We start from the raw sequence: 26,495 nt of genomic DNA, 5'->3' as shown, positions 1-26,495 counted from the left end.
AAAAGAAAAAAGAGTGAAGAACTCAATAGTGGCCTCTTTTGTCAGCAGCAGTGGCATCAAAAGGACTGAGGAGATACTGAGTAAATAGCTGCATTTGTAAGTCACAGAGAAGCAGCGATATTGCATGATTAGCTCTGTGACTGACATACACTGCAGCCATGAACTAATTGCTTATTGCCAGTTAAATGGACTGAACAAAGCAGTTAGCCCCGGCCATGTTCATATGGCCACTGTTTTTCATCTGTGCTCACTCTGTTCTTTCCCATAAACCCATGAGTGCCATCTCTCCTTAAAGGCAGTTATACTAGCAAAGCCAGCTGAGATGAATGGCATGAAGGTTTACAGGACTGCAAATGCATGACAGATCTTTGAGAGATATTAACTACTGCATTACATGCAAAATTGATCTAACAAAGACTATTCCTCGTTGATCATGTCCAAACTGAAAGGAGTTTAAATCCACACAAAAGATTTAGCAAATCTCTATCATTAGTCCAAGAGTTATTAAGCATATAAGAGAATTCCTTCAAATTTATCTTCTTTTCCTTTTCTCTAAATGACATCACCAATTTGTACTGTAAACGCCTTAGAGGATGTGCTGTCAAAACTCTATTATCTGTCTGAAATACCTCTCAAATGCCTTCTCTCTAGTCTTCAAGTACCAAGGCTGCACATGTGGAGGGGAGGGAAGGAGGAGGCTGCCCAGAAGGGCTCAGACAGCCTTTGGGGCTCCTCGATAACTTCTTGGCACCCCAGGAGCAAAGACATCTCAATCCACCTGCACTCAACTGCCCTCCATGGACCCATCCTATGTTCCCAACCAGCAGGGCCAGTGGGTCCAGCTTTTGTGTCATTAAAGCTTCAGCACTGTTTGTGAAATACGTGATCTTTGTGCTGCCAGATGCAGTGAGCTATGCCCTAGAGCCCTACAGACCAAGTCAGACATCACGCAGCCAGGGTCTCAGTACACAATAACAAGTTTCCATTTAACTCAATTTTTTTTTTTTTTACATTATTACCGTATTTCTGAAGTAGTTTTAAAAAGTGTGTATTCTAGCAAAAAGGAAATGAAACAGTAATAACATTGTGTTGTCACAGGTGATTTCAAAGTTAGCTGCACTGTGCCTGGAAAAATACAGTTTCCTTGGGCTGCAACTATTCAGTGGGCCAGGTAATCATGTGATGCAAATCAGTGGAGTTCTATCTGGATGCCTCAGCAGTAATGCAAGATGTTGCTCTCCTGATTGCTTTTTGCTGAGCCTACATGCTTTGTAAAGCCACTACAGCAAGTTGATAATGATGCATGAAATGGAAAATCCTTCTGTGCACACCCAAATGCTCAGTGGATGGGCAAAGCAATCACAGTGCCACTGTTATTCGGTGGCTCTTAGTACACGTGCGCCCACACTAATGTATGATTTCAAAGAGGTCTAAATCTACCTTTTATAATTCATTTATTCCCGATTAACACATCCCTTAATATGACTGGAGACACATGTTCAACAGTATTCAGATCAGGCGCTGAGTAAAGAACACAAAGTTGTGGGACTGAAGATGAAAATGTTCAGTGGTGTCACCCCACTGAGTTAGATAGCAGGGAATTTGGCCTGGTTATGTACCTCAATGACATGTCAGCCCCTTAAGGCAATGGTGGCTGGATATTTTGAGAACAAAAACACTTGGAGCATATGTGCCACTATCACACTCCTGCAGTAGTTCTTTCCGTTCTACAAAACTTGCTGGAAATTGTTTGGAGAATTTTCAAAGTAAGTTTTCAAGGCTTTTTTATTCACCTCCATAGACAGAGTGCTACTCAAAGGTTATCTGAAATAGCTGCAGGCAGTGGAGGAATCATAGAGAGATCACATGAAACACAGCCAGGTTTCTGGAGAATAGGGATATTCAGCTCGTCCTCTGTACCATTACTGTGCACCATTTTGTCCACTCCTGGGACATCAAATACTGAAAATAGCTCAGAAAGCATTTGGCTCAACATTTATATTTGTGTATCGTGAAAACTCCTATATAGTGCTTTAAATCCATCTCAGCTCAAAAATGTAAACTAAGTAATGTCAAAAATGTCATCAGAATGTAAGCTTTGCATGCAATAGAACCTCTAAAATCCTTCCAGAGTCCATTCCATATGGAAAACTGAAGACTGAATGTACTGCCTCATGAATATTACACTATTAACTTTGTTTTGTGAATCTAAGATAATGTATGTACTTTTTTTTTCCACTGGATTAGCTTCCTCAACCAAGTAGTAGTGAGGGAAGAAGAGATGTAGCACTGGCAGAGGGCAATCAGATCATCCTGAATTTAGTTTTGCTTAAAGAGTGAGAACTGCAGTAACATTTAGGGACGTGAGATGTTACAGGAAAATTTTTTCTTCCCTCTTAAATAGGGAAAGAAATTGGAGATAAGGTCCCAGATTATTTACTCAAATGTACTAAAAGCAACACAATACATTTGTCTTAATATACAGACAAACCCATCACATTTAATCACATTGTTACAGCAGTACAGATCTTATTTGACAGCTGCTGGCAAGACAGAAGGGTTTATTTCTCAGTTTTTCTGGCTCTTGGACCGACTCTGGAGATACTCAAGCTTAGTTTCCTTACAGCTTGTTCAAATTCCAATGAAGGGCAATGTTAATTTGTTTCCTCTGAATTTCTTTATAATATCCTCCATGCTTGACAGGCTTCTCTTTGTTCATTTATAACTTCTCTCAGTGAAGTTCTGTGGTCTAATTTGAACATATTGGCCAAAGCTCTTAACACATTAACTTATTCCTTTTGCTCTCAATTCAGTCATTCAACAACACAGTGTGGAGCTTTCTGTAGTTATGTGACTTCCCAGGGAGATACTTTGCAAAGTTCCACCAACATTTTTTGGTTTCTTACCAAATTTAAGCAGAAGCTCAATTAATTAATTAATTTATCTGTAATATTGCATCTGTAATAATCCCTTTTTAATTGCTTCTCATTTTGCTTGTCACCATCATTCTGGGAATCTGAAGCCATAAAACCATCAAACAATGTAGTTCCCTTACCTGTGTACCAGCTGCTTGCGGCTTACACAGGTGGCAGTTTCATAGTCATGAGTGACACACACTTTATGTGGGCTGCACTTCACCTTCAAACACGGATCTTTGGATGGATCAAGAGCTATAAAAAACCAAACACAGAGGAAAAAAGTTAGAAGTACATACTTAGTTATCTCATGGCTGACAGATTACAAGTGTTTGGAATGAATACTCCCATATCTGCCTGAGGAAATACTTTGGGCCACTTTGCAGTATGTGCCATTGTTTGCAGACTGTAAGGTAAATGGAGATGTGTAAGTAGAAGTAAAGAGGGAATATTTAAAGATTCTTATTACTGAATAGTGTTCTGATGATAACTTGGTATTAAAAAATAATATTAGACATTGTACTTCAGCAAGAAGTTCTGGTATAATAATCTTTTGTTACGCTCTTTATTTGCCAGAAATGTTAGGATGGAATAAAAGACTGCCACGAGTAACAATAATACCAATAAAATCATCCTGGACTTTCATACAACTGTTATCAGCAGCAGTTCTGCTGGAAGTGGGATTAGTGAGCGTGATGAGTTACTATTTCAGAGCAAATATGTCCAAATTGTTGTCTTTGTTCATGCTCCCTAAGGAAAATTCTTCCTCCAAAGTTGCTCCTTATTCTCTATCCTACACTACCCAGTGCTTCACCACTTGGTGGCTGCACTCCAGCTTTGTTCTGAAGCCTTTATTCCTGGAGGAGCAACCACTGCTGCTTTGTCTCTATCTCTAGTGTGGGCTTGAAGGAGTGAGTAATGCCATACCCTAAAGACAATGCAAAACAGATTTAAAGGACTGCAGATACAACTTAATTACTCAAACTGGCATTTGGCTGGAACACAAGGATGAACACAAACACGTGCATGTGCTCACACTGCTTATGTGAAAAGCTTATTTGGAGACCGAAACATTCTGAGGACTTCATTTGTTTCTCCATACACAAAAATCTCTCTTAACACTCAATGAAGAAATAATCACATGGTGTGTTACATTGAGTCTTGCTGGAGCTGCACACATACTCTCCCTCTCCTCATGTAAGTGAAGGTATTAAGCATGTATCAGAGTGTCATGGTTTTGTAATTTTGTAATTTTGCTATCAGTATTCCACATCATAACATCATGTCAAGTATGGATACTTCTGTTGAATGTGCAGTCCACAGAAGAAGACTACATATCCCAGAGAACAACAGGAGTAACAATAAGTCACGGGACCAGGACTCTATATAATCTCGTTCCCAGGCTGGAGTGCCCTCCTTCTTCTCTCGAACTTCTCGGACCGTCTCGGAGAGTGGAAGCGTTTCCAGCCGTGTCGCCTAGAGTTCACAGTAGGCCTCTCGGTTTTCGGAGACTCTCTCTCTCTCTCTGTTTCGTTCGGATTTTTGTTAGCCTGAATTATATATATTGTGTTATCTTGTATTTCGATATCGATATTTAGTAAAAATAAGTTTTTCCTCCTTAGATTGTCGCTGTTTTATCCCACTCCCCTTTTCCCCCTCCTTTCCAGCCGGGGGGGGGCGTGGGTGGGCTTCCCCTGTCACGGGCATAGGTAAATCTAAGTAAACCCGTGACAGATTTTTTGTGGAGAATGCGGGCATAGAGCTTTTTAGCTTTTAGAAACAACTCTCTCTTTGCTCTTAAAGAGCTTCGTTACGGGAGTGTGGAGTGTTATCTTTCCGTACTGCTCACAGAGAACGTGACCTTGAAATCCAGAGCAAATTGTCAACATTAAGGGCGCTGCACATTCTCAGCATTGCTATCTAACTTTTGTGTAGAAAACAAAAGGATTTTCTTTCTCCCTTAGAGCAAAGCTAGCTAGGCTCTGACTTTTACAGAGCCTGCCAGCTGATGAATCCACTCTTCATCCCAGTTGCTCTGTTTAAGGGATTGAAAGCAATTATGATTCTTCTTAAAGTATTGGTCAAACTATTAACACCAAATTTGGTGTTGTGAATTGTGCAGATATATAGCCTAATAAGGTGGATACTGATGGAGACACCTGCCTGGTACTTTTACGAGATGTTGGTATGGTCAGAATTTTGGCATCTACACCTCAGATGGAATTGGTGAATCTTACAAAACACTTGCATCCCAGATGGAACAGGCAATTTTACAAATACTTGCATCCCAGATGGAACAGGCAATTTTACAAACACCACCATGTTTAATTCATTGTACAGGCTAAAAAAACCCTTTTTATTTAGGTTGTACTCTCAGATTTCCACACGCTTTTCAATAACTGAGATAGGGTTCATACTTGCATTCATGTTATCACTATCAATGCATGCATATATGTTCTATGCATTCGTTCTATGCGGAAGTCCCCTCCAGAACCAGAGATGATGACTGGCAGGGAATATGGAAAGGTTTAGAAAAGTCTAGAAAGCATGGGACCCGCAGTTCATGGATTTCACTCTTGAACACCTAAGGGACCCTAAGAAATTAAGTGAGTATTTGGGTCAGAGATCTAAGGAGGTAAACCTTATGTGGGGTTTGGCTTATGCATACCGTGCTTTGTATCATACTATTCTGGAGAGAGAGAGTTTCCGATCTGAGATTCAAGCCCAAGTTAATTCTGATCAGTCACAGGAGGCATCAGTAGCAATATCAGTTGCCCCTGTGGAAGGCAAGAAATGGAAACGGGTGTCCATGCGTCTAGAACGAAAAGAAGGAGAAGCACAGGGGGGGGCTGCAGAAGACCCAGGTGCCGGGCATGGAGCAGTACCGAAAAAAGCAAAGCAAAAACCAAGAGCATGAAGAAGAGACTGATGATGAGGAGGAAATCACCTATTGTCGACCTCTGAAGCTGACTGAAATCCAAGCTCAAAGAAGGAGTTCACACGGCGTCAAGAGTGAAGTATCCTTGCTTGGTTGCTTCGCTGCTGGACAACGGGGCAACAGCTTGTCTCTAGATGGTAATGAAGCTCGCCAACTAGGAAGCATTGCCCAAGATGCAGGTATCGACAGAGGGATTTAGCAGATGTTCGGATGGAGCTGCCACTCTCTGGTTGCGGCTGTTAGAAGCCGTGAAGAAAGGTACCCCTATAAGGATGCTTTGAAGCCTAAATTTGGATAGTTGGAAATACCGTCCAAAAAGGTATTCAGCGCCTGAGGGAATTGCCATGGCGAAAATGTTGTACAAGCCCTGATCCAAGCGAACTTGACCCCTGAGAGAGTGAGGGCCGATCCTGACATTGTGGCAGAAAATCACAAGTACAGCACCAGAGAGAATTGCACAGTCATTGGTATCAGATCTAAAGGGTTCGTGGACAGATGGCCCCGAGTTGTTGGACGCTGATATTAAATGCTTCAAACCATCGATCCAGCAGCTCCCCCAACTGCATGCCGCAGTTTCTGCCATCTCACGGCTAGAAAACCGAGTAGATGAAATGTGCAAGAAATTGTTTCCATCAACTAATTGTAATGATCCTGTAAATAGTATCAGATAACAACTGATGAAGGTCAATCCTCGTACGGGCCACCAGGTCTAATGAAGGATCTGCATCAAACTAGTTCCAGTCCTACTCCCCACCTGCATCATCAAAAGTCTCAGCTGTTAAACGCACACGCTTCCCAGCTCGAGCAAAGAACAATAGTACGATTGCACCGCGTGTTCCATGTGGCGCTACCTACGTGACCGTGGAGAAGACATGAGGAAGTGGCATGATCAGCCTACTTCTGCACTACGAGCACGGGTGAAAGAACTGCTAGACATACCAACCACCAGTGGAGTTGCTCCAGTCATCACAGGTAACCAATAGAGGGGCCCTGCCCTCAGTCAGGGGAGGGAAAGGGATAATAGAGTTTATTGGACTGTGTGTGGATTCCCGATGGCCTGGCACATCAGAACCACAGGAATATAAGGCACTGGTTGATACCGGTGCACAGTGCACCCTAATGCCCTCTAGTCATGAAGGGACAGAATCAATCCATATTTTCTGGAGTGGACTGGGGCTCTCAAGAATTGACTGTGCTGGAGGCTGAAATAAGCCTCACTGGCAAAGACGATGGCAAAAAATCCTATTGTTACTGCGCCCAGGGGCTCCATGGTATACTGGGTATTGATTACCTCAGAAGGGGGCATTTCAAGGATCCTAAGGGTATCGATGGGCCTTTTGGGATAGCTGCTGTAGACATGGACACATTAAGCAGCTGTCTGTTTTGCCTGTGGCCTGTCAGAGGACCCGTCTGTTGTGGGGCTGTACGAGGTAAAAGCAGCAGCAGGTACGGGTGCTACAAAGACAGTGCACAGACGGCAGTATCGCCCAACAGGGATTTCTTGCTCCCCATTCTGATTTGATTCGCCAGTTGGAGATCAGGGAGTGATCAGTAAAACTCAACTCACCTTTTAACAGTCCCATATGGCCAGTGCGTAAGGCCAGTGGAGAATGGAGCTGACAGTAGGACTACCGTGGCCTGATGAGGTCACACCCCATTGAGCGCTGCTGCTTGCCGGACATGCTAGACTCCAGTATCAGCTGGAGTCAAAGGCAGCCAACTGTATGCCACCATTGACATTGCCAATGCCTTCTTTCTATTCCTTTGGCCGCAGAATGCAAGCGCACAGTGTTGCCTTCACCTGGAGGGTGGCATTCAGTATACTTGGAACCGTTTGCCCCAGGGGTGGAAACACAGCCCAACCATTTGCCATGGGTTGGTCCAAAACTGTACTGGAAACAGGGTGGTGCTCCTGACACCTGCAGTACATGATGACATTGTTGTTGTGGGGCGTACAGCAGAAGAAGTTTTCACAAAAGGAGAGCAGATAATCCGGATTCTTCTACAAGCTGGCTTTGCTATTAAGCGAAGCAAAGTAAAAGGACCTGCCCAGGAAATTCAGTTCTTAGGTATAAAGTGGCAGGATGGACGTCGTCACATCCCAGCAGATGTGATCGACAAAATCACTGCCATGTCTCCACCAACTAGCAAGAAAGAGACACCATCTTTCCTGGGTGCAGTGGGCTTTTGGAGGATGCACATTTCCAAACTACAGCCTCATTGTAAAGCCCCCTTTATCAGGTAACGCGGAAGAAGAATGGATTTTGTATGGGGCCTGAACAGAAACAAGGCTTTTGAACAGATTAAACAAGAGATAGCCCGTGCTGTAGCCCTGGGGCCAGTACGGACTGGACAGGATGTAAAGAACATCCTCTACACTGTGCTGGAGAGAAAGGCCCTAATTGGAGTTTGTGGCAAAGAGCCTCAGGAGAGACCCGAGGCCGACCCCTGGGATTCTGGAGTCGATCAATATAAAAGGGTCTGAAGAGTGCTACACTCCAACTGAGAAGGAGATCTTAAGCCGCGTATATGAGGGGTTCGGGCTGCTTCCGAAGTAGTCGGGACTGAAACACACAACTCCTTTTGGCACCTCAGACTGCCAGTGCTGAACTGATGTTCAAAGGACAGGTTCCCTCCACCCATCATGCTACCAATGTCACTGGAGGCAAGTGGATTACTCTGATTACACAGCAGGCTCAAATGGGAAACCTCAATCGTCCAAGGAATCCTAGAGGTAATCATGGACTGGCCTGAAGATAAAAAGTTTGGAACATCACCAGCAGAAGAGGTATCACGTGCTAAAGAGGCCACCACATACAACGAATTACCAGAAATGAAAAGAAAATTATGCCCTATCACTGACGGATCATGTCGCATTGTAGGGAAGGCATCGCAAATGAAAGCTGGCTGTGTGGAGCCCCACACGACAGGTTGCAGAGGGCACCTGAAGGTAAGGAGAATCAAGTCAGTTTGCAGAGGTAAAAGCTGTCCAGCTGGCCTTAGATGTTCTGAACGGAGAGGTGGCCAATGCTGTATCTTTATACTGACTCATGGATGGTGGCAAATGCTTATGGGGGTGTTAACAGCGGGTGGAACAAAAATAACTGGCAACGGAGGGGAAAATCTGTTGGGCCGCTGAACTATGGAAGGACATGCTTCCCGAACAAAGAAAGTAATGGTTGTAAAGTGTGTCATGTAGGTGCTTCTGTGCCCAAGAGTCGGGCTACTGAAGAACAGCAAAATAACCATCAGGTAGATAAAAGCTGCTAGAATTGGAGTGGCTCAAATCGACTGGATTGGCAGAATAAGGGCGAATTATTTCTAGCTCGATGGGCTCATGAGACCTCAGGCCATCAAGGAAGAGACGCAACATATAAGTGGGCCAGAGACCAAGGGGTGGACTTAACTATGGATGCTATTGTGCAAGTTATTCACGTCTGTGAAACATGTGCCATAATTAAACAAGACAAAAGGCTTAAACCTCTCTGAGAGGAAGGACGATGGCAAGTTAAATACAGGGAGGAGTGGCAGCTTAATTATATCACCTTGCCACACTCTCACAATGGTAAGTGTATAGTACATCACTATGGTAGAGGGCACCACTGGGTGGCTTAGAACATACGCATGTACCCCATGCAACTGCTCGAAACACACATATTAGGTCTTGAGAAACAAGTCCGTGGCGGCTATGCACCCAGAAAGATGAATCTGATAATGCGGACACACATTTACAAAAAATATAACTCTATTTATACTTGGGCCAAGAGATCATGGCATTGAGTGGGATTTTTAATCATATTCCCTACCATGCCCAGCTTCTGGTTAAAATTGAACTATAAATATGGTTGTTGCAAAACTTGTGGAAAGCAATGATGGTGGTGGAACATTAAGCACTGGAGAAGAATTCTGCAGAGCCACTTGAGTCTGCGTCATACTAGAGGATCTTCAATCGTGATGGTTCCTAGATCAATTCTTAGCCCCCTACACACTGTAGAAGAGATAGGGTCTGTTATACATGATAAGAACATGTTGGGAAAAGCATGTTTGGGTCCTTCCAGCTTCCTGAAAAAGGGCAACCTAATCCGTGGAACATGTCTTTGCCCAGGGGACCCTGGGTTGCACTTAGGTGGGGTAATGCAGAAGGATGGAGATGTTCAATGGTGTGCCACAAAGGGAAATTTGATGCTGGAGGAGTGCAGGATCAATAATTATGGATACTATTTAAAAAAATATAAATATGTTCATGAATCATGTGATAGTGTAAATTTTCAGTTTTATTATAGTTAGAATTAACATTAGTTATGTTATAGCAAATTCTAAACTAGTTAGCATATCACAATTTTACAATACGATGTATAAAATATATGTATATGTAATACTGTATATATCATGTATTAAATATGTAACCATATGTAATAAATAGTAGGAAATAAGGGGGTGGGCATTGAGTTAGGACAATTCTGGTTATTAGTAACAATTTGTGTAAGGAATTTTGCTATCAGTAATTCGCAGTACATTCATAAACATATGATCAAAAGTATGGAATTACTTCTGATTGATAGAAAATAGTGCAGATCCAACAGAAAGATAAACTAAACAAATCCCAAAGAAAGAACCAAACAAGGAACAAAAAGAAAGTAAACAATAAGTCACAAAAACAAAAAAATGCGGACGTTAACCAGGACTCTATATATATTTCCAGATTCCAGGCTGGAGTTTGCCCAATCCTTTAACTTCTCATACGAACTATCATATCACAGAGAGTGGAAGCGTTCCAGGCCGTGGATCTGCCCCCTCAGAGTTCACAGAATAAGGGCCTCTCGGAATTTTCGGAAGGGGAACTCTCTCTCTAACTCTCTGTTTCGATAACTCCGATGATTATAGGTTTAGCCTTAATATAATAATTATATTGTAAAAAGTTATCTAATGATATTTCAAGATATACAATATTTAGTAAAAATAAGTTTTATTCTCCTAGACTTGTTCGCTAAATGTTTTTAACCCACTCCCTTTTCCCCCTCCTGTTCCCAGGCCCCGGGAGGCGAGAGCGTGGCTTCCCCTGTCACGGGCATAGGTAAATCTAAGTAACCCGTGACACAGAGGACTCGGGTGGTAAAATTAGGATTTGTTTTAGGATTATCCTCTTTAGCACTCACAGTAGAGAGCTGGAACTCAGCGGAGGCAGGAGCTGCTACTTTGCAGAGGGCAATCGCTGCTGCGTGAGGCACTGGAACAGCCCTGTAGCATTCTTCTGGTCCCAAGAGAAGCTCAATAGGGCAGACAGTATTTGCTGTTTTACGTGCAAACTGAGCTGCTCCTGCCAAGTTTCTATAGACTGCTGCCTTAAATGAGCGCTGATTTGGTAATCTTTCAAATGAAAAAGGAGAAGGGATACAGTGCTGTACTGGATACCACTTCAATTACAGCACTGATCCCACCAGGGAAAATCACTTATAAATACTTTTCTGCAATCAAGTCCTATTTGAAAGGATATCTATCTTAATTTATTCTCTAACGAAAGGATGCTTCTAAAGACCAGCAGTAAGTTGTATCTGCCAGGAGGAATTACAAATATTCCAAAAAGGGTTATGTGAATAGGCAGAAGGGAAGTCACAGCCGTACACAGAAATTTCACCCTGAAGTGATTTTAAAATAAGTTTTTTTGGATATTATTTTACCATGGACTCAACTTTCTGTTCATCTGGAAAGTGTCTTTAAAACCCATTTTCCTCCCCCCTTTCCTTCCCACGTTATGGGTCATTTTTTTGAATTGGGTAACTCAGTTTCAATTTTGGAACCATGTAAAGATCTTACTGCAAGTGAGGATGACTCATGATGCTCAGAGAAACTTTAAAGGATACTACTTGAAGTACAAGAAGTTTTGGTTTGCTAAGTGCCAAATGTCTTTATGTGACAGCAAATATATACCCAACAAGCAGATAATTCTTCTGTTTCTCTTGCAGTGCTGAAGTCTTGCAGCTGTTCTGTGTTGGTTTAAACAGCAGTAGCTACAAGCTCCTACCACATTAACACCCATCACACATTTTCAATGGGCAGCTGAGTATCACTGGTGTACATGTAATTAGAATGCTTTTGGCGAAAGACATGCAGAAACTGCAAAAACAGAAGCATTAAAAGCTTTTCTTCCTTTAAGAAAAAAAAAAAAAAAAGAAATAATCAAAATTGATAGAAAAGTGAGCAAGGAAGGAGAACAGACCATCTGTGTCCTGTACCACAAGCAACCCATTAACAACACACAATGAGTTGCTACAGGGTAAATGTAGAGAGAGTGTGTGATAAGGCAGCTTGTCCAACTCAAAGACCAGCAGAGATGGAAAATTCAGGGGTGCTTTGCTTTTGGTTTTTGGTGTCTTTTGTATCAGCCTACGTGGCATATGAGGAGAAGCTGTGATCTTGGTCCCTCACCAGCTCCCATCCGCTGCTCACTGCAAAACCAGAGAACAGAGAATATGATCTTAATACTTTTTACTTCAGCTCTCACTTGGAGACTGAAATAAAGACTGAGGAGGATATCTATAAGAAAAACATTAACAAGCAGAACTTGCTTAGCCACTGGTCTTGCTCTGCATTAGCGCACATGCATGTTGTCTGCTTTTGCTGGTGACACATCCTAGATGAAAAATACTGCATCAGTGCTGCAGCCGTACAAGTCACACCCATGGTGCAGATAGGGATGGTCTGGCTATTGTCATCCTAATCTTGAAAAGCCGCTTGGGCAATAAAAAAATTGTCCCACTCAAAAGGACAAATGTTATTTGAAGAGCAGCAATTGTAAAGGATGTGGCTGGAAACACCTGTAGCTATTTCCTTTAAAATCAGGCCTAAGAACTTTCATCCTCAGTGCCTTGCTTCTTAAACATGAAAATAAGAGTAGCAATAATGCTGGCAATAAGAATAAATAAGGCTTTTAAGCACTTGTTAGATGAATTATTTCACTCCTGACTGATAATCTCATGGAGATCCTTAAATGGAACACACTGTGAAGGTGCAATTAATCTTCTTTATAAGCAACCAGTACAAGGAAGTTTATTAAATGCAAGCAAAACCGTGGACTTTGTCAGAAGACAGCAGAAAACCCCCACAATCTAGATTATTATTTTTTGATATTTTTTTGATTTATGCAGAATGTACGATCTATTTGAATACAAAAGGTCAAAAAAGGGATTGATATGTCTGCCAAGTTTCTTAACATGTTAAATAAGTTTGGGAGGTTGTTCTACTGTTTAGCCAGACAAGCCCTAAGGAGAGAAGTCTTAATAAGAAGCAATTTCTGAAATATGCTAATCAAAGATCATGCCTTGTTAATCAGATTTCTACATGACTAGGAGCAGATGCTCATCATCTACAGAAGAAAAGACCCTTGGGAGTAAGATGAAACATAACAACCATATTTGTCACCACAGTTCTTTGTTTCCTAAAGCAATAAGTACAAAGTTTTTGAAAACCAAGAGCCAAAAGTAGAAATAAAAAAAAAAAAAGAAAGTGGAAAGATGAGCAAGGAAGACAAAATGAAAGCTAAGTTGTTTTATAGATGTTATTTTATCAGCTTTAAAAATCACACCCATCCCTCTTCTATGTTAGAGTCTGCATGATGTTACTCAGGTTTGCGGGCAAGAATAACAAAAACATCTTATGCCTACTTGCATTGTGTGTGAATATTTCCCAGTTTTCCTTTATGCTGAGACTGCAGGAGAGGGTGATCTGGTTAGTTAATCTGAACTAATGGTGGCTGAAGTTTCTACTTCAATGGTTGCAACAATTTGTAGGAAAACTGTACTTTCTTGTTCTGGTAGCTGTACAAGTCAGCTGATGGCAGTGCAAAAGGGAAAAGCTTTCACCTGTATGCAATGACCCAGAACTGATGCCAGGCCCATTTACACAAGATGCAGGAATCAGAATTCCTGCTATTAAGAGGCAGATAATTTGCATTCCCTTTTTAAGTTAAGCTTTTAATTATGCATAGCAACATGAGATATCTCTTCAAATTATGTTAAAATTCTCTGGTCCCATTATAGACATATTAGAATAATTGGGAAAAAATAAACAGGAAGATTGCATCAGATCGTTAACAACCTCCTAATGGCATGTTTGCAGCTTTTGCCAATGCTGAAAGGACTATGAACACCAGTTGCATCCCAAATCCTATTCCTTGCTGCTTCTGCAGAGGAGACCAGAGGACATTTGCGTCTGAACTGTACGCACTTTTCTCTCTCCTCTGTGTGCCCTCCAGCAGAGCCTGTGAGTCAGCAGCATAAATCAGCATTGGACAAAGACCTAGCAACAGCGTTAGAGATACTTTTCTATTGCATTTCATATTTGTATATATTACCACTATAAAAGAAGACTTATGACTTGGAGGAAACTCCTTAGTTCAGATAATGGCTGTACAGGGAGAAGTTGCTTTTTAAGGCCATGCTGTAGCTGTGGGTCACGTGTTAATCCCAATAAATTTATTTTTCACTCATTTGACTTTAGAAGGGTGATAACAAATAAATGCTCTCAGAGCGTTACAGCAATGGATGTGCAATCCTGCAGAAACTGTACGACTTGTTCCCAGCAAGATTTATGAGCTTGATTTTGTTTTTATGACCATTTGTTTGAGGGAAGAGAATAATTTGAAACTCATGGCTGGTTAGTGGAGCTGAAACAAACTACACAATCAAAAAGAAATGGCATTATGTAAATATCAGGTTTTTTTTGTTTTCAAAACTGCCTAACAATAAGTACTATCATCATTCAATGACAAAAATACTTCTGTGTAATGAAATGTCAAAAGCAGTTGCTTTTATGAAATCCCCTTGAAACCATTCTCGGTATATGAGAAGAACTTCTGTTGAGAAAGGTACGATGAACTGGAAAATGGTACCTGCTGTCTTCAAGAGATCCTGGGGCATATTGTTAAGACAAAAGAGACTGATAATATAACAAAGCCATTCAATTAAACGATGCGTTACATTATAGGTGTGTATTCCAATGTCATTATGTGTTAATTGATTCCAGCTAGGTGTGCAATCAGCAGCAAGGGCCTGGCAGTGAGAAAGCTGTGGAGGACAGCAGGTCAGGGCAGGGAGGAAGGCTGACCCTCACCTGGCTTCCTACACACACAGCATGAAGCTCACAGCAAACTGCAGATCCAAGAGGGAAAGTTTCAAATCAGTATCTCGTCCCTACCAAAGAGAAAATGTAATCAAAGCAGCTGAGAAGTGACTTGCAGGAATTATTCTGCTCTTCAGGAAAACCATCCTATAGCAAACGTACAAGAAACCATGAAGTCAGCTTAAGCATAAATTAATAAAAAACTCTCCAACCTTTGCCCTTGGCTTTTCCTTGGAAATCAGCATGTTTTCAACACATGATAGCTAACATATGGCTAAAACAACTTTTGATTTTAACATTTCAGCTGCTCCATAGATTTACCTTCTGTTCAGCTTTAAAGTAGATAATGACCTTGTGCTTTTTTCTGTCTATAACCTTATGAAAGTAATATTTTCCTGTATTACAGGTTAGTAAGTGGCCACATTGAGTAGCTTAAGACTACTTTGTTGGTGCTGAGTGTAACACTGCTTCTCAGAACTGCTACTGCTAACTCTGGTTCCAAAAAGTGTTACTTAATAATAGAACATGAACCCTCTCATCAATTGCAGACGATTATCAATTTTTAAGTTCTGCTTCTGCAAATCTTGGCATAAATCAGTGTGCTTCATTAGAGAGAAAGCTGGTGTTAACCCTCCTCCACCTCTAGGGGAGAACGTGTCTTCAATTAACAGGCAGATATTTAAGTCCCTCTTTCTTTCATGTTCTCTCTCCATGTAATTACTCAGAGCAATCTGCATACATAAATCAATTTGGTTGAAAATTAATTACGGTGGGCCTGCATGTTTCAGACATGTATGAGAGTTATTTTCAGTAAATTAGATTTCTCAAGGCAGTTTAACAGTACCATCCTAAACTGTCATCGCTGCGTAGTATTTTTGTATAGTTTTGGCTTGGGGAACCCTAACACGGGAGAGGCCGAAGATGTTGGTACAGCAGACAAAAATGTCAGTTTTCATTTTTACAAGCACTTCCAACAATCTTTCCTTACAACTGACATCTTAATTTCTTTTGACATTTGTAAGGGCTGTGCAGGTCAAAAGGTGCTCTAAAGGACTCTACAGATTTCCTTAGCGAAGCAAAGCAAAGAATGTGAGAAGTACAAATTACCTTGAAAAGTATACAGAAGTCTGATACTGTGAAAATAAGTGAAGAAAGAAAAGTGTGAGCCAAGGAATGTGCTTCCATTGGTGGATATAATAATCAGTCACAGGCATCAATGTAGGTATTTGGTTAGTAACTAGTAAAGAGACATGTAAGACTAGAAAAGACCAGAATTGGTTTTCTAAAGAATCATAAACAAGAAGCTCCTGGATTGATTTTCTGGCAATGAATAGTTATGATTTATATTTCAATATACTGCAAGTATATCTCAAATATTTCTCCACATTGGGACAGGTTTTTAATATTTCACATCCTTAGGCTTGTTTAGCTAATACATTCACCTTTCCAACACCTTCTTTGGAATCTAAAAAAAGAAAACCCAGGACATATCCACTGGATCAAAAAAAAGCTGTCAAATCCAGCCACAAACTTGTTCTCTTTTCCAGCTATCGCAGGGTGCACTTTGTACTCTCCAGCCTCTAGGGCACAGGTTCAACCAACATGCAAGCAGAGACCACTCACACTGGTTCGATAAAGCATAACCTGGCATTACTGCCATAACATCGCTCTATGTTCCAAACACTTCTGCTGTATGATGATGTTTGCTTGGCTGAGTCAGAGATGAGGGTGTGTTTCTGCATAAGGAGAAACTGAAAGCAAAACAGACCTAAAAAAACCACAGACAGAAGGACATCACTCAGACGTCCCATTCAATTTTTAATTCCAGGAAGTATTAAGGATACAAAAATAATCCCATTCACAGGGGCTCATGGAGCTTCTATAGATGGTTAATGGCAGGAGATCTGTGGATTTGGCCTCAGTGTCCCAAGAGCCCCTGGAGTGATGCAGCATGAAGCTTCCTGGGATAGCACTGGGGAGCTTTAGAATGTTCTAATCTTTAGTTGGTAGAACATGAGAAAATGAAAAATCTCTGCTTCCACCCTGCAGGGAGGACTCAGTTCTATAATAATGGAACCTCAGCACAGGAGCAGAATTAAAAGCATGGCTGTTTCCTTTGGTCAGCCTCAGCTCTGTTCTTGTTTTACAGAGAGCCCATATAATGATGCAGCCCAGCATCTCAAAAACCAGGCATCCTGCTACTTGCTCTAAATGATCTCCACCCTACTGGCTTTCCACTGCTCTGCCAAAACAGCTATAGCTGTTTCTGTAGGAAAGCTATTAATGAGTCTGCTTCCTCTTTGGTGCCTCCAAGCACCTGTACCACTTGTGGACCAAATGATGCTTGCTTATACTTTCAATTTTCTAGAAAATGTAAGGCCAAGAGAGAGGAAGCACATGGATATCCACACTGGTACAACTCGTTAGCTGTGAAATAATTGTTAAGTCATATTTTACTTCTGTGTGATGCTAAGGTGCATTTTCCCTATGTGTGATCAAGTTTGGGACGCATGATATTGGATGATTCCTAAACTCCAGATCCTGGTACCACAATACAGCTTCATTTCTCTCTCTCCAGAAGCCAGTAAGACTTAACTGTCATGCTACTGGGGAAATATTGGAAACATAAACTGGGAAGATTAAAAATTTGTAACTATAATCAAAACCATAGGAAACTACCAAAAAAAAGGGAAGATATTTAAGATGTGTGTAGCTGACAACCCTGCGGTAACTCTGAAATATCAGATACAATTCATTCCACAAATTGACCTAGGCCATTTTTGCTTTTAGTTACACTGGAGTAAATAATTTATTCAGTATGATTTCATTTAATACAAATTATTTTACTCCAAGGCCAACTGAAAATAAAACAGTTCATGCCTTCTTCTGAAAGTAATATCTTGAATTATTCATGCGCAGTTAGAGACACACCTTTCCCATTTCAGATGAATACAAACAAGTATTTGGATTTGCTCGGGGGGAGAAGTTGCACCGTATTTCACAAAGCATTTCTCAATAGCTCTGAAGCAGTCGTAATCTATGCTTTAACTGAAGCAATGAAATAATGGGGAAAAAATATCAGGATTTGATTTGGATAGATAGTTTCTGAGATACTGAACCCTCTTCCAACTTTGATTAAAAACTATAATGCATTGTAATACTGTGACATATGAGAGTAGAAAAAAATTCACAAAATATAATTGAAATAAATATCTCTACATATAGATCTCTTCTTTCCAGAAAGCCATCTCCTACCAATCAAATGTTATCATTCCTCAGTACGCATTTTATGTCACTAAATCTCACAAATAACAACTAAAAATATACTCATTAACATATATGTATTGCAGAAGGAAATTCTGAATGTTGCTGGAAATAGAAAATAGGGATCAAAGGATTGCTTTTATGAATCAGTATTCGAGTAGGCACAGTTATAATTATTTCCTAACACAGTGTTACAGAGAAGTAGGCTCATAACAGGAATTCTGGGTATGGAAACTTGACAAGGTCGCTCTGTTTGTCGACAGACGGAATGTCAGTGCAATAGAGGTACAGCAGTTCCCAGCCAGGCACCCTGGCTATCTCCACATGCTCGTATTTAAACACTGAAATAGATAACGTGTTCAGCGAGAAAATGAGAAAATCCCTATGTGTTCTATTTGTCATACACTAAGATATGCGAAACAGCATTTGGCATCAAACATTATCAAATACTGAACGTAAAATACACGAGTGCATTTTGTGTTTATAAGGTACAATACTGTTAGCAATGTTTGAAAGAGTGTCCTGGAAGAATGACCAACTTTTCTCTTGTTCTTAGCACATGCCCTCATGTGCAGTGGATGGCCCAGTCATTGGGCAAGAAGGAAAGGACCACCTTACGTTGTGTTCTTGTACTAAATGATCATTATGGTTCTTTTCAACCCAGGCCGTTCTATGATTCTTTGTGGCTTGGGGCAAATAAGTTAGCTCCTCTGTGCTGCCTTCTGTTTTCTAGCATTTAAAATGGGGACAGTAATACTGACCTGTTTTACAAATAACCCAGGGACTTTTGGAAGGCATCACGGAATATGACTGATTTGTAATGTAATCGTTTTAAAGCAGCTAAATTCTGCAGAACTAAAAGCCGTTTCATGTTCATTTATGACAGTCTGATTGTCTCCATGGAAACATGGGCAAAACATCATTTCTGCATCAGCACAGGAAGATTTGTTTCCATATTATATTAGTTCTAGTGTTCACTGAGAAAAACAAATGCAAAAATAAGAGATTTTTCAAAGATGGATTTCATTATGAAAAGAGTGTTTTCAGTCCTATTACACGCGAGTTGTCAGGGATGTCAATGTGATACCACAGGGGAAAGCCTTGCAAGGCAAGCAACATTCTGAAGAATATCTCTGGATTGGGGATAAAAATAGAAGTTTAGAGGTGTAGTATTTATTGTGAGAACAAATCACAAGAACCAGGAAGTTACAGGCATTTTAGCCATGAGCCAAACAAGCAAAAAGCCTGCGGAATGAAGGCTGCTGGTATTGCTCATGGTTGGTACATCATCCAGCAATCTGCACAGCAGAGAATACAGCAGTATAAACTATCTAGGGTCTGCCTAGCGTAGCTGATTGTTGTGTAATGTTTTATTTCTTTTGAGAGGAATAACCAAAGCAGGAAAAGATCAAGCTCCTGTATGGACAATTGCTTAGTTATATAAATTGATATCCAGAAGGGAATAGAATGGGAAATGAAGGGACAAATGCCTATCCTGGATGGTTCTAAAGTACAGTGAATATGAACACAGCAAAGAAAATTCCTTCATCTAGCATGAGTTAACAGAAACCAGCTTTACGAAAAAGCAATGAATATCTAATATAATTTCTCCCTCTACACTGCAAGAGGAATTCTCTAATGTGAAACAAATAAAGATGAAAATTCATGAGCTACAAAATCATTTTTGAGAATTAACTCTGCATTGTGGTTATTTACCAGCAATAGCTGGGATTGTGCCAAAAGCAGAAATTTGGGAACTGAGAGCTTCTAAACAACAGGAGTATGGTGACTTTTGTGCACAGAATGAAATGAAAAGGTAAAATAAGCAGCTAACCTCAGAAGAGGAAAAACACATTGTCAGGTGGGTTGGAAGACAAAGTGGCCACAAGTTAAAGCATTTGCACTGGAAATTAAAGAGGACTGTGGTAGGACAGCAGTCTAAAATATGAAGTTGTAGGACTCATGCATCCTAGAAAATCAACACATACAGAAGGATGGAAGAAAGAGACCCGAACCATTGCATTGTTTCCACAAGTTTTCTTCTTGCTCCACTTTAATTGCTGCAGAAGTGTGGGGAGTGATGATGAACCTTTAATTCACAGAACCTACAGTTCCTTTCTTGGTACTGAGACTTCAACATTAATTGTCAAAAACAACACATCACCCACACAGCTGCTGCTGAATCAACACACTTTGTGTTTCACTTTTTTATGGTCCTCTGGCAAATGCATACAATGCCAAAATTCTACTCTTATTATTGCATTCCAAGACAAGTCAGTATGTCGTTCGATAAGCATTTGCTGTTTATTTTTGGAGAAAACACAAAACCAGCATTTATAAGGCTTTAAATGAATTCACAGCTCAGTCAGAATGCTTCCTTATATAAAAAAAAGCAACTCTATACACTCATGAAGGCATCATCTGATAAAAGAGAAATTCCATTTCCTTTGCCTAATACTCAGCTAAAATAATTCTGAAGAAAGATCCTTTACAAAGAATTAAACTTGGAGCAGTTGCTCGTGGACACTCAAGTAACTGCCTGGAATAACTAAAATGTTATTTTGTCCTTTTCCCACTGAGAAAGAGCCCGGGTTGCCTCAGGCAATACAACAGCAAATTTTGTAACTTTGCACACAGCATGGTAGCTAAAATACACTTCTACAACAGAGGAACAACTGTTCATAAGAGAATTACTTGCTTTCTGAATCACATAGGCAAGAAATGCCATCAAAAAGAGTAAGCTTTCTGAGTTGCAGAGTAACACTGAATTATTCAGGGTTCGTGATGTACATACTACTTTTTATTAGGACAAAGATAAAATACAGAGTCCTAATAAAAAAAGAGCCATATATATCAGTAACCTTGAATAAATCAAACATAAAGTAACAATGGAATTGGAAAATGAGTTTTACTTCCTTCAGGGAAAAAAATATATATATATCTAATATTTCCTGAATCAATTTGTCTGATTTATCTGCAGACATTTCTGGAGGCATTGCCCCAAATTTGGGACACGAATATTGTGAAGAGCAAGAAACAGTGTTACAGTGGTTTAGGGACGGGACATGGGGTGGACACAAGCAGGAACCATCACTGTAATTCTAAATGGATTAACTCAGTCTTGATCTGAAGAGATGTAAATGTTACCAGTATGTGCTATCCCTTCTCGACTGTATAATTACCTTTCGGTAGAGAACACTGAAGAGGATAAGTACTGGATTTCCAAATGGAAGGAAATCCAAATATCAGATGCTTTTCCAGTTTCAAACAAGATCCTTATAGAAAAACGACATGCAGAAGATTGCAAGACATTAACCATGACCTTCATATCCAGGAGAAAAAAACAATTTATACAAATGTGCCATGATGTTAAGGGAAGACAAACTATATTTCAGGTTGATTTATGTATACCACTGCTTCTTCTGAAGAATATTTTAATCAGCAAATCAAGATTTCAGGAAGGTTACATCACCACAAAGAGTTGTTCTCTATAATGAATAGAAAGGGCTGAGAAAGATGTGCAGTAAGACAAAATGACATCATGCTAAACTTGGAAGCAGAGATTTGATGTTTCAATTCAGGGTATTTAATTCAACTATGTATGTAATCATGCATTGCTCTTCCACAGAAAGTATACATGCCTACAAAAATATGAAGATGTTCAAAAACATAATGAAAGGAAACATCAGTATCTGAATGCATTATTCGGTGTGCGTGCCTGGTATAACGGAACTATGAGGATATATCATAAGAACTCTGATTAAACTACGGTAAGAGCCGTTGTACTAACGTGCAAGTTCTAATGAGGAAATTCATTTCTCTCTTCCTCATATAGTATCAATTTCATGCCCGATGGGTTTTTAAATGATCCACAAATCCTCTTTCTTTCTTTTTTTTCTTTTTTCTTTTTTTTTTTTTTCCTTAAATCCAAAGCAATGTTACAGTACCAGGGTTTTTAATGTAAGCTCAACAGTCAACAGCAGACAAGATATTTATTAGGCATAACAGACTCCTTGAACATAGAAGAACCTATATGAAACATGGTATGTGTGCAGCCTGTATATAGGCTCTCACTATTTGCTAATACATGGACATCTTTTACAAGACTTGGAAAACACCTTGGAATTGTGTGGCATCAAAGTGGCAGCACCATCTCCCCCATCAGTAGATTGCCTCAGTATCTCTACTTTGAAGTTTCCTAGCAAGCTAATTAATTTAGCAATTCCTCAGGCTGTGGAAAGATTTGAAACTCACATGTTCTGCTGCTGGTAATTTGTTAGCGTGTCTAAATTTTACAATGCTTAACTACGTTTTCAGGTGGATTTCCAGATCATTTCATTTTATAATGAAATGGGACAAAACTGAAAGGCCGGACCTAGAAGGACTTGACTGAACCTCACAATTTACAAGGCTTGAGAAAGAAAGTGAAAACTTGGCACACTCGTAACTACAGACAAAGAAGACTGATGTGTGTCGTTACCCGCAGTAGGCTGTCATATTTTTGTAGTGAAATAAAACGCTGATTAGTCTCTCTTTTCTGTAAGAGATCATCATGCTTAAAGTCCCAGAGTACCAGTTCTCTAAAATGCTGTTTATGTACAACTTTCTAACTTGCAGCCTTAAAGAACCCCATAGAAATTTCAACATCCTTGCAGAGCCGTTACCTGTATGTCTAAGTGCCTGTTCCAGAGAAACTGCACATTAAAAATTCCCATGTTCTTACAGATACTTCTCCTTTAATGATGAGATTCATAGACCAGAGGAAACTTTGGTCTCTTTGGGATCAGAATTTCACATTATGTTAAATGATTGCTATCACAGGACTGATAAGAAGGCAGGAAAACTTGAAGTCTACTTAAACAGCAGCTTTGATCACTTAAAGTGCTTCCATTTCACTGTTAATGTATTTGGGGGGGGGGGAGGAAATCTCAAGCTAAAAAGAAATCAACGTAAATACAAGAGTAGACATAAAATTTCTTGCCACTCTTGTGATAGCTTGGCAACGTATATTATCATACTATGCTCTACAAGAGCAAATGGAAGACAAATATTAGCGACGTATGGGCCCATGACCCTACATCTGCCTGCTGTTAAATTTCCTGTGTCTTTGTTGCTTGTACTTGAAAGTGCTTTTGGAACTAGAATCTTTCTTTCCATTTTCAGCATTCTCCACGAAATGAATAATTCACATCCACTTATTCGCTTTAATTGCTGAATGCTGGGACTTGCAACTGGGTAATTAGCTAAGAAATAATACTGAATTTATTGTTTAGGCTCTCAATTATACCAAATTAATGTAAAGATGACAGTGCACATTCATATAGGAAATATACAAAACCAGCATAATAAGAACAGTTAAATAAGGATCAAATGAGTATCTTAACATCATATGCATATATCCAGAGATTTCTATTTAGCTCATCTGATAGGATTTTGAATTCACAGAATTCTGTAATATAAGGTAGCACTGACAAATATGCCTTTCTCCTTAGCTTTGAATTTATTACTCTAAAAATTGATGAAATGTATCGAAACCAGCTGGTCAGTTGAATGCATCACTGAAAATCCATATGATTCAGATCAACAAGTTGCCTAGGAAATTAGGTGGAAATGAAAGGAATAAGCTGCATTTACTGATGGGATATACATCACAGTGTAGAAGTAACACTGATAAGGTAGAAGGGAGAGATGCAATGTCAACCAGAAGGCAGTACTTAGATAAGAGCATATGCTCACAGCAGCTCTTGGGAAAGGAATGTGGGCTTGGAGAAGCATTTTGAAAATTGGATTTGCAAAGCTGGCATCATACACAAAAGGCATGATAGCACAACATAGAGCTATTCTAGTTTAGGTGTGACAGATAAAGCCAGACTACTACATTGAAACCTCTTGAATTCCTATGTATTTAGCTGTAATCTAGCCAATGAGTATACAGTTTATCACCCTGATGTAGGGCACAAAGAATGAATTCCCTCATTAATACAAATAGAACTTTCAGTTCCTAGCAACTCATAATATGAAGGTCTGTAAGAACGTGCAGCTGCTCATGCTCAATTAACTGAGCTGCTATGCTGAGCACTTGTAGGATATGGCCCTAATAAACATTCTTGTGGTCAGTCTTTACATTTGGTATGTTACAAGATTTTATGTTTAAAATGCAAAATGCTATGTCTAGAACATCCCCTAACTAGCATATATTAATCAGGTGTTCTCACATTAAGTATTAGCTTGCAAACAATAAGCTTATTCATTCAATGTTCTGTCGAAACAGAGAAATGTCAACTACTGCATATTCCTATCTATTGTTGAAGTTACATTAAGAAGGAAAAAAAAAAAGGAATAAAATTAAAAATAATTAAAAACAAAACAACAACAAAAAAGAGCAAGCTTGGATTCTATGGCATCACGCGTTTATGTGACACAAGAGGATAATTTCATCTCAACAACTTCAACCTCCCTTACCTACGGCTTCCGACTTTCAGTCCCCCATCATCTGCCCCATGACATCTGAGTTCTGCTCATGAACACTGTACTGGACGTCAATTCCAAGATGGCAGGATTTGGCATTCAAAGTCAGAAACTTTTAAATTGTTGACATGCTCAAATAAAAAATAATAAATACCAAGGACAGTATTTTAAGTGACAGTGAACATGCTGAACATATCTCTGAACATGAAGAAGTTATCTTTGTAATCAATTCAAATTCTTATTCCAGGTGAGTGGCTGAATATGTGTGTTGGGAAATCTGTTGTGTGGAAAGGCATTACACACTGCTCTCAGTGAAGGGGCTGCTAATGGTGAGAGTAATTGCCATTTCAGTAATACACTTCCAAACTGAAGCATTTCTTGTAATAGACGACAATTTGAAGTGCTTGGTGTTTATTACACATCGGGGAGTACAGTCCCCTAATACATTCTGTTCCACATTTCCTTACAAACTATATAATTCAAAGGGGGAAAAATATGCAAGATCCTCCATTTGAGAGACTACAACAAAAAATGAAAACATTTATATAACTTAAATCTGACTCACATACATTTCCACTGTCTAAAATTCTCAAGTATTTGAGAACCACCAGCTGGGAAATGGCATTGATGCGGAAATGTCAAGACTTTAACATAGCAGGTTGGAAACCATCTCACTTCACATTAGATTCCAACACTGTAGATATCTGAAACTTAGCTACTCTTCTGACTTGCTTTCATCTTTGACAAACTTAAGACGAGAGGAATTACATCCCAGAGTACCTATTTGTACCTATTTGCTTGTACCAATGAGAAACAGAAAGCAGACAACTAGATCTACAATAACAGGCACAGAGATGTAGATAACTGAATCCCTGTTACTGTGATGTGCCCTCCTGATAATGCAATTATCTGGAGGAGTAAATCTGGGATGACTTTGGTTGGTTCCTATATTATTAAGGTAATGCTATCTAAAGTATTTTGTTGTTAGCAATGTTACTGTGGAAAAATAAAGGACATCTTGAAAACGGTTCACATAATTATTTGTGAAGAACCCAGAAATGCTATACTTCAGTCTTTTTTTTAGGGCAGTTTTTAAAGTATTTCCCTTGGATGGGGAGGCAGAGATGGGTGTGCTATCTTCAGTTAGTCATCAAAAGAAGTTTCAAAAGCACTCAGAATGTACACGTTGAATGCAGTCTGCAATACATCATTAAGTACCATTCTTACAGCATGCTCAGCCACGTACCTGAAGTCTAAGGACCTATCCCTGGGTATCTTCTGAGGCTGGAGGCTTAAGAGCCTGGTAAGCAGTACTACAGATTCCCTATTTAAAATATGTTACGGTGACTTTCTTAAGCTTATACTTCACTTAGCTGTCAGAGCCGATGGCTTGATTTGACAGATAACACCTAATATCATTAGCACTTCAGGATGATTTTAAATGGCTTTGGAAATCCTTCAAGAACCCAGTGGAACTGCTTGAGCTTCACTTGAGCTTGTGGAAGAATGAAAGCATGAGTTTTATCAGTCTTAAGTAGGGAAATGCAGAGAATAAAGGCAGACACAGAGTTCTGCCATCTCTGGCTGCCAGTTCTGTGCTAGTTCACTGAAATGGGATTCTCTGTCACTGAGTTAGTAAAATTGTACTCTATTTGCAAAGGTTGGAAGCTTCTATATGCAACTGCATATAAAGAAGACCTCATTCTCAAGAAGAGTGGCCTCTGCTGGCTATTTGAAGGACCAGCATTGACAGAATTAAGGACAGGATTATTTTATTTGTGCTGTATACAAGA

The 26,495-nt window shown here is 39.9% G+C and overlaps 1 protein-coding gene across 2 annotated transcripts in view; it reads right to left on the bottom strand.

Annotated features, from left to right (window-relative positions):
• SPOCK1 (SPARC (osteonectin), cwcv and kazal like domains proteoglycan 1) overlaps nucleotides 1-26,495 on the bottom strand; it is a 255,659-nt gene that overhangs the window by 108,107 nt on the left and 121,057 nt on the right. For both annotated transcript variants that reach the window (XM_015875878.2, XM_015875879.2), the window contains one exon: nucleotides 3,056-3,170. In XM_015875878.2, coding sequence (XP_015731364.1) covers nucleotides 3,056-3,170 — 115 coding nt within the window. The remainder of the gene's footprint in view (nucleotides 1-3,055; nucleotides 3,171-26,495) is intronic.

Source organism: Coturnix japonica, chromosome 13 (genome assembly GCF_001577835.2).
Source record: "Coturnix japonica isolate 7356 chromosome 13, Coturnix japonica 2.1, whole genome shotgun sequence".
Taxonomy (NCBI): Eukaryota; Metazoa; Chordata; class Aves; order Galliformes; family Phasianidae; genus Coturnix; species Coturnix japonica.
The sequence above is the reverse complement of the archived record's forward strand: the minus strand, read 5'-3'. Positions and strand labels throughout refer to the sequence as shown.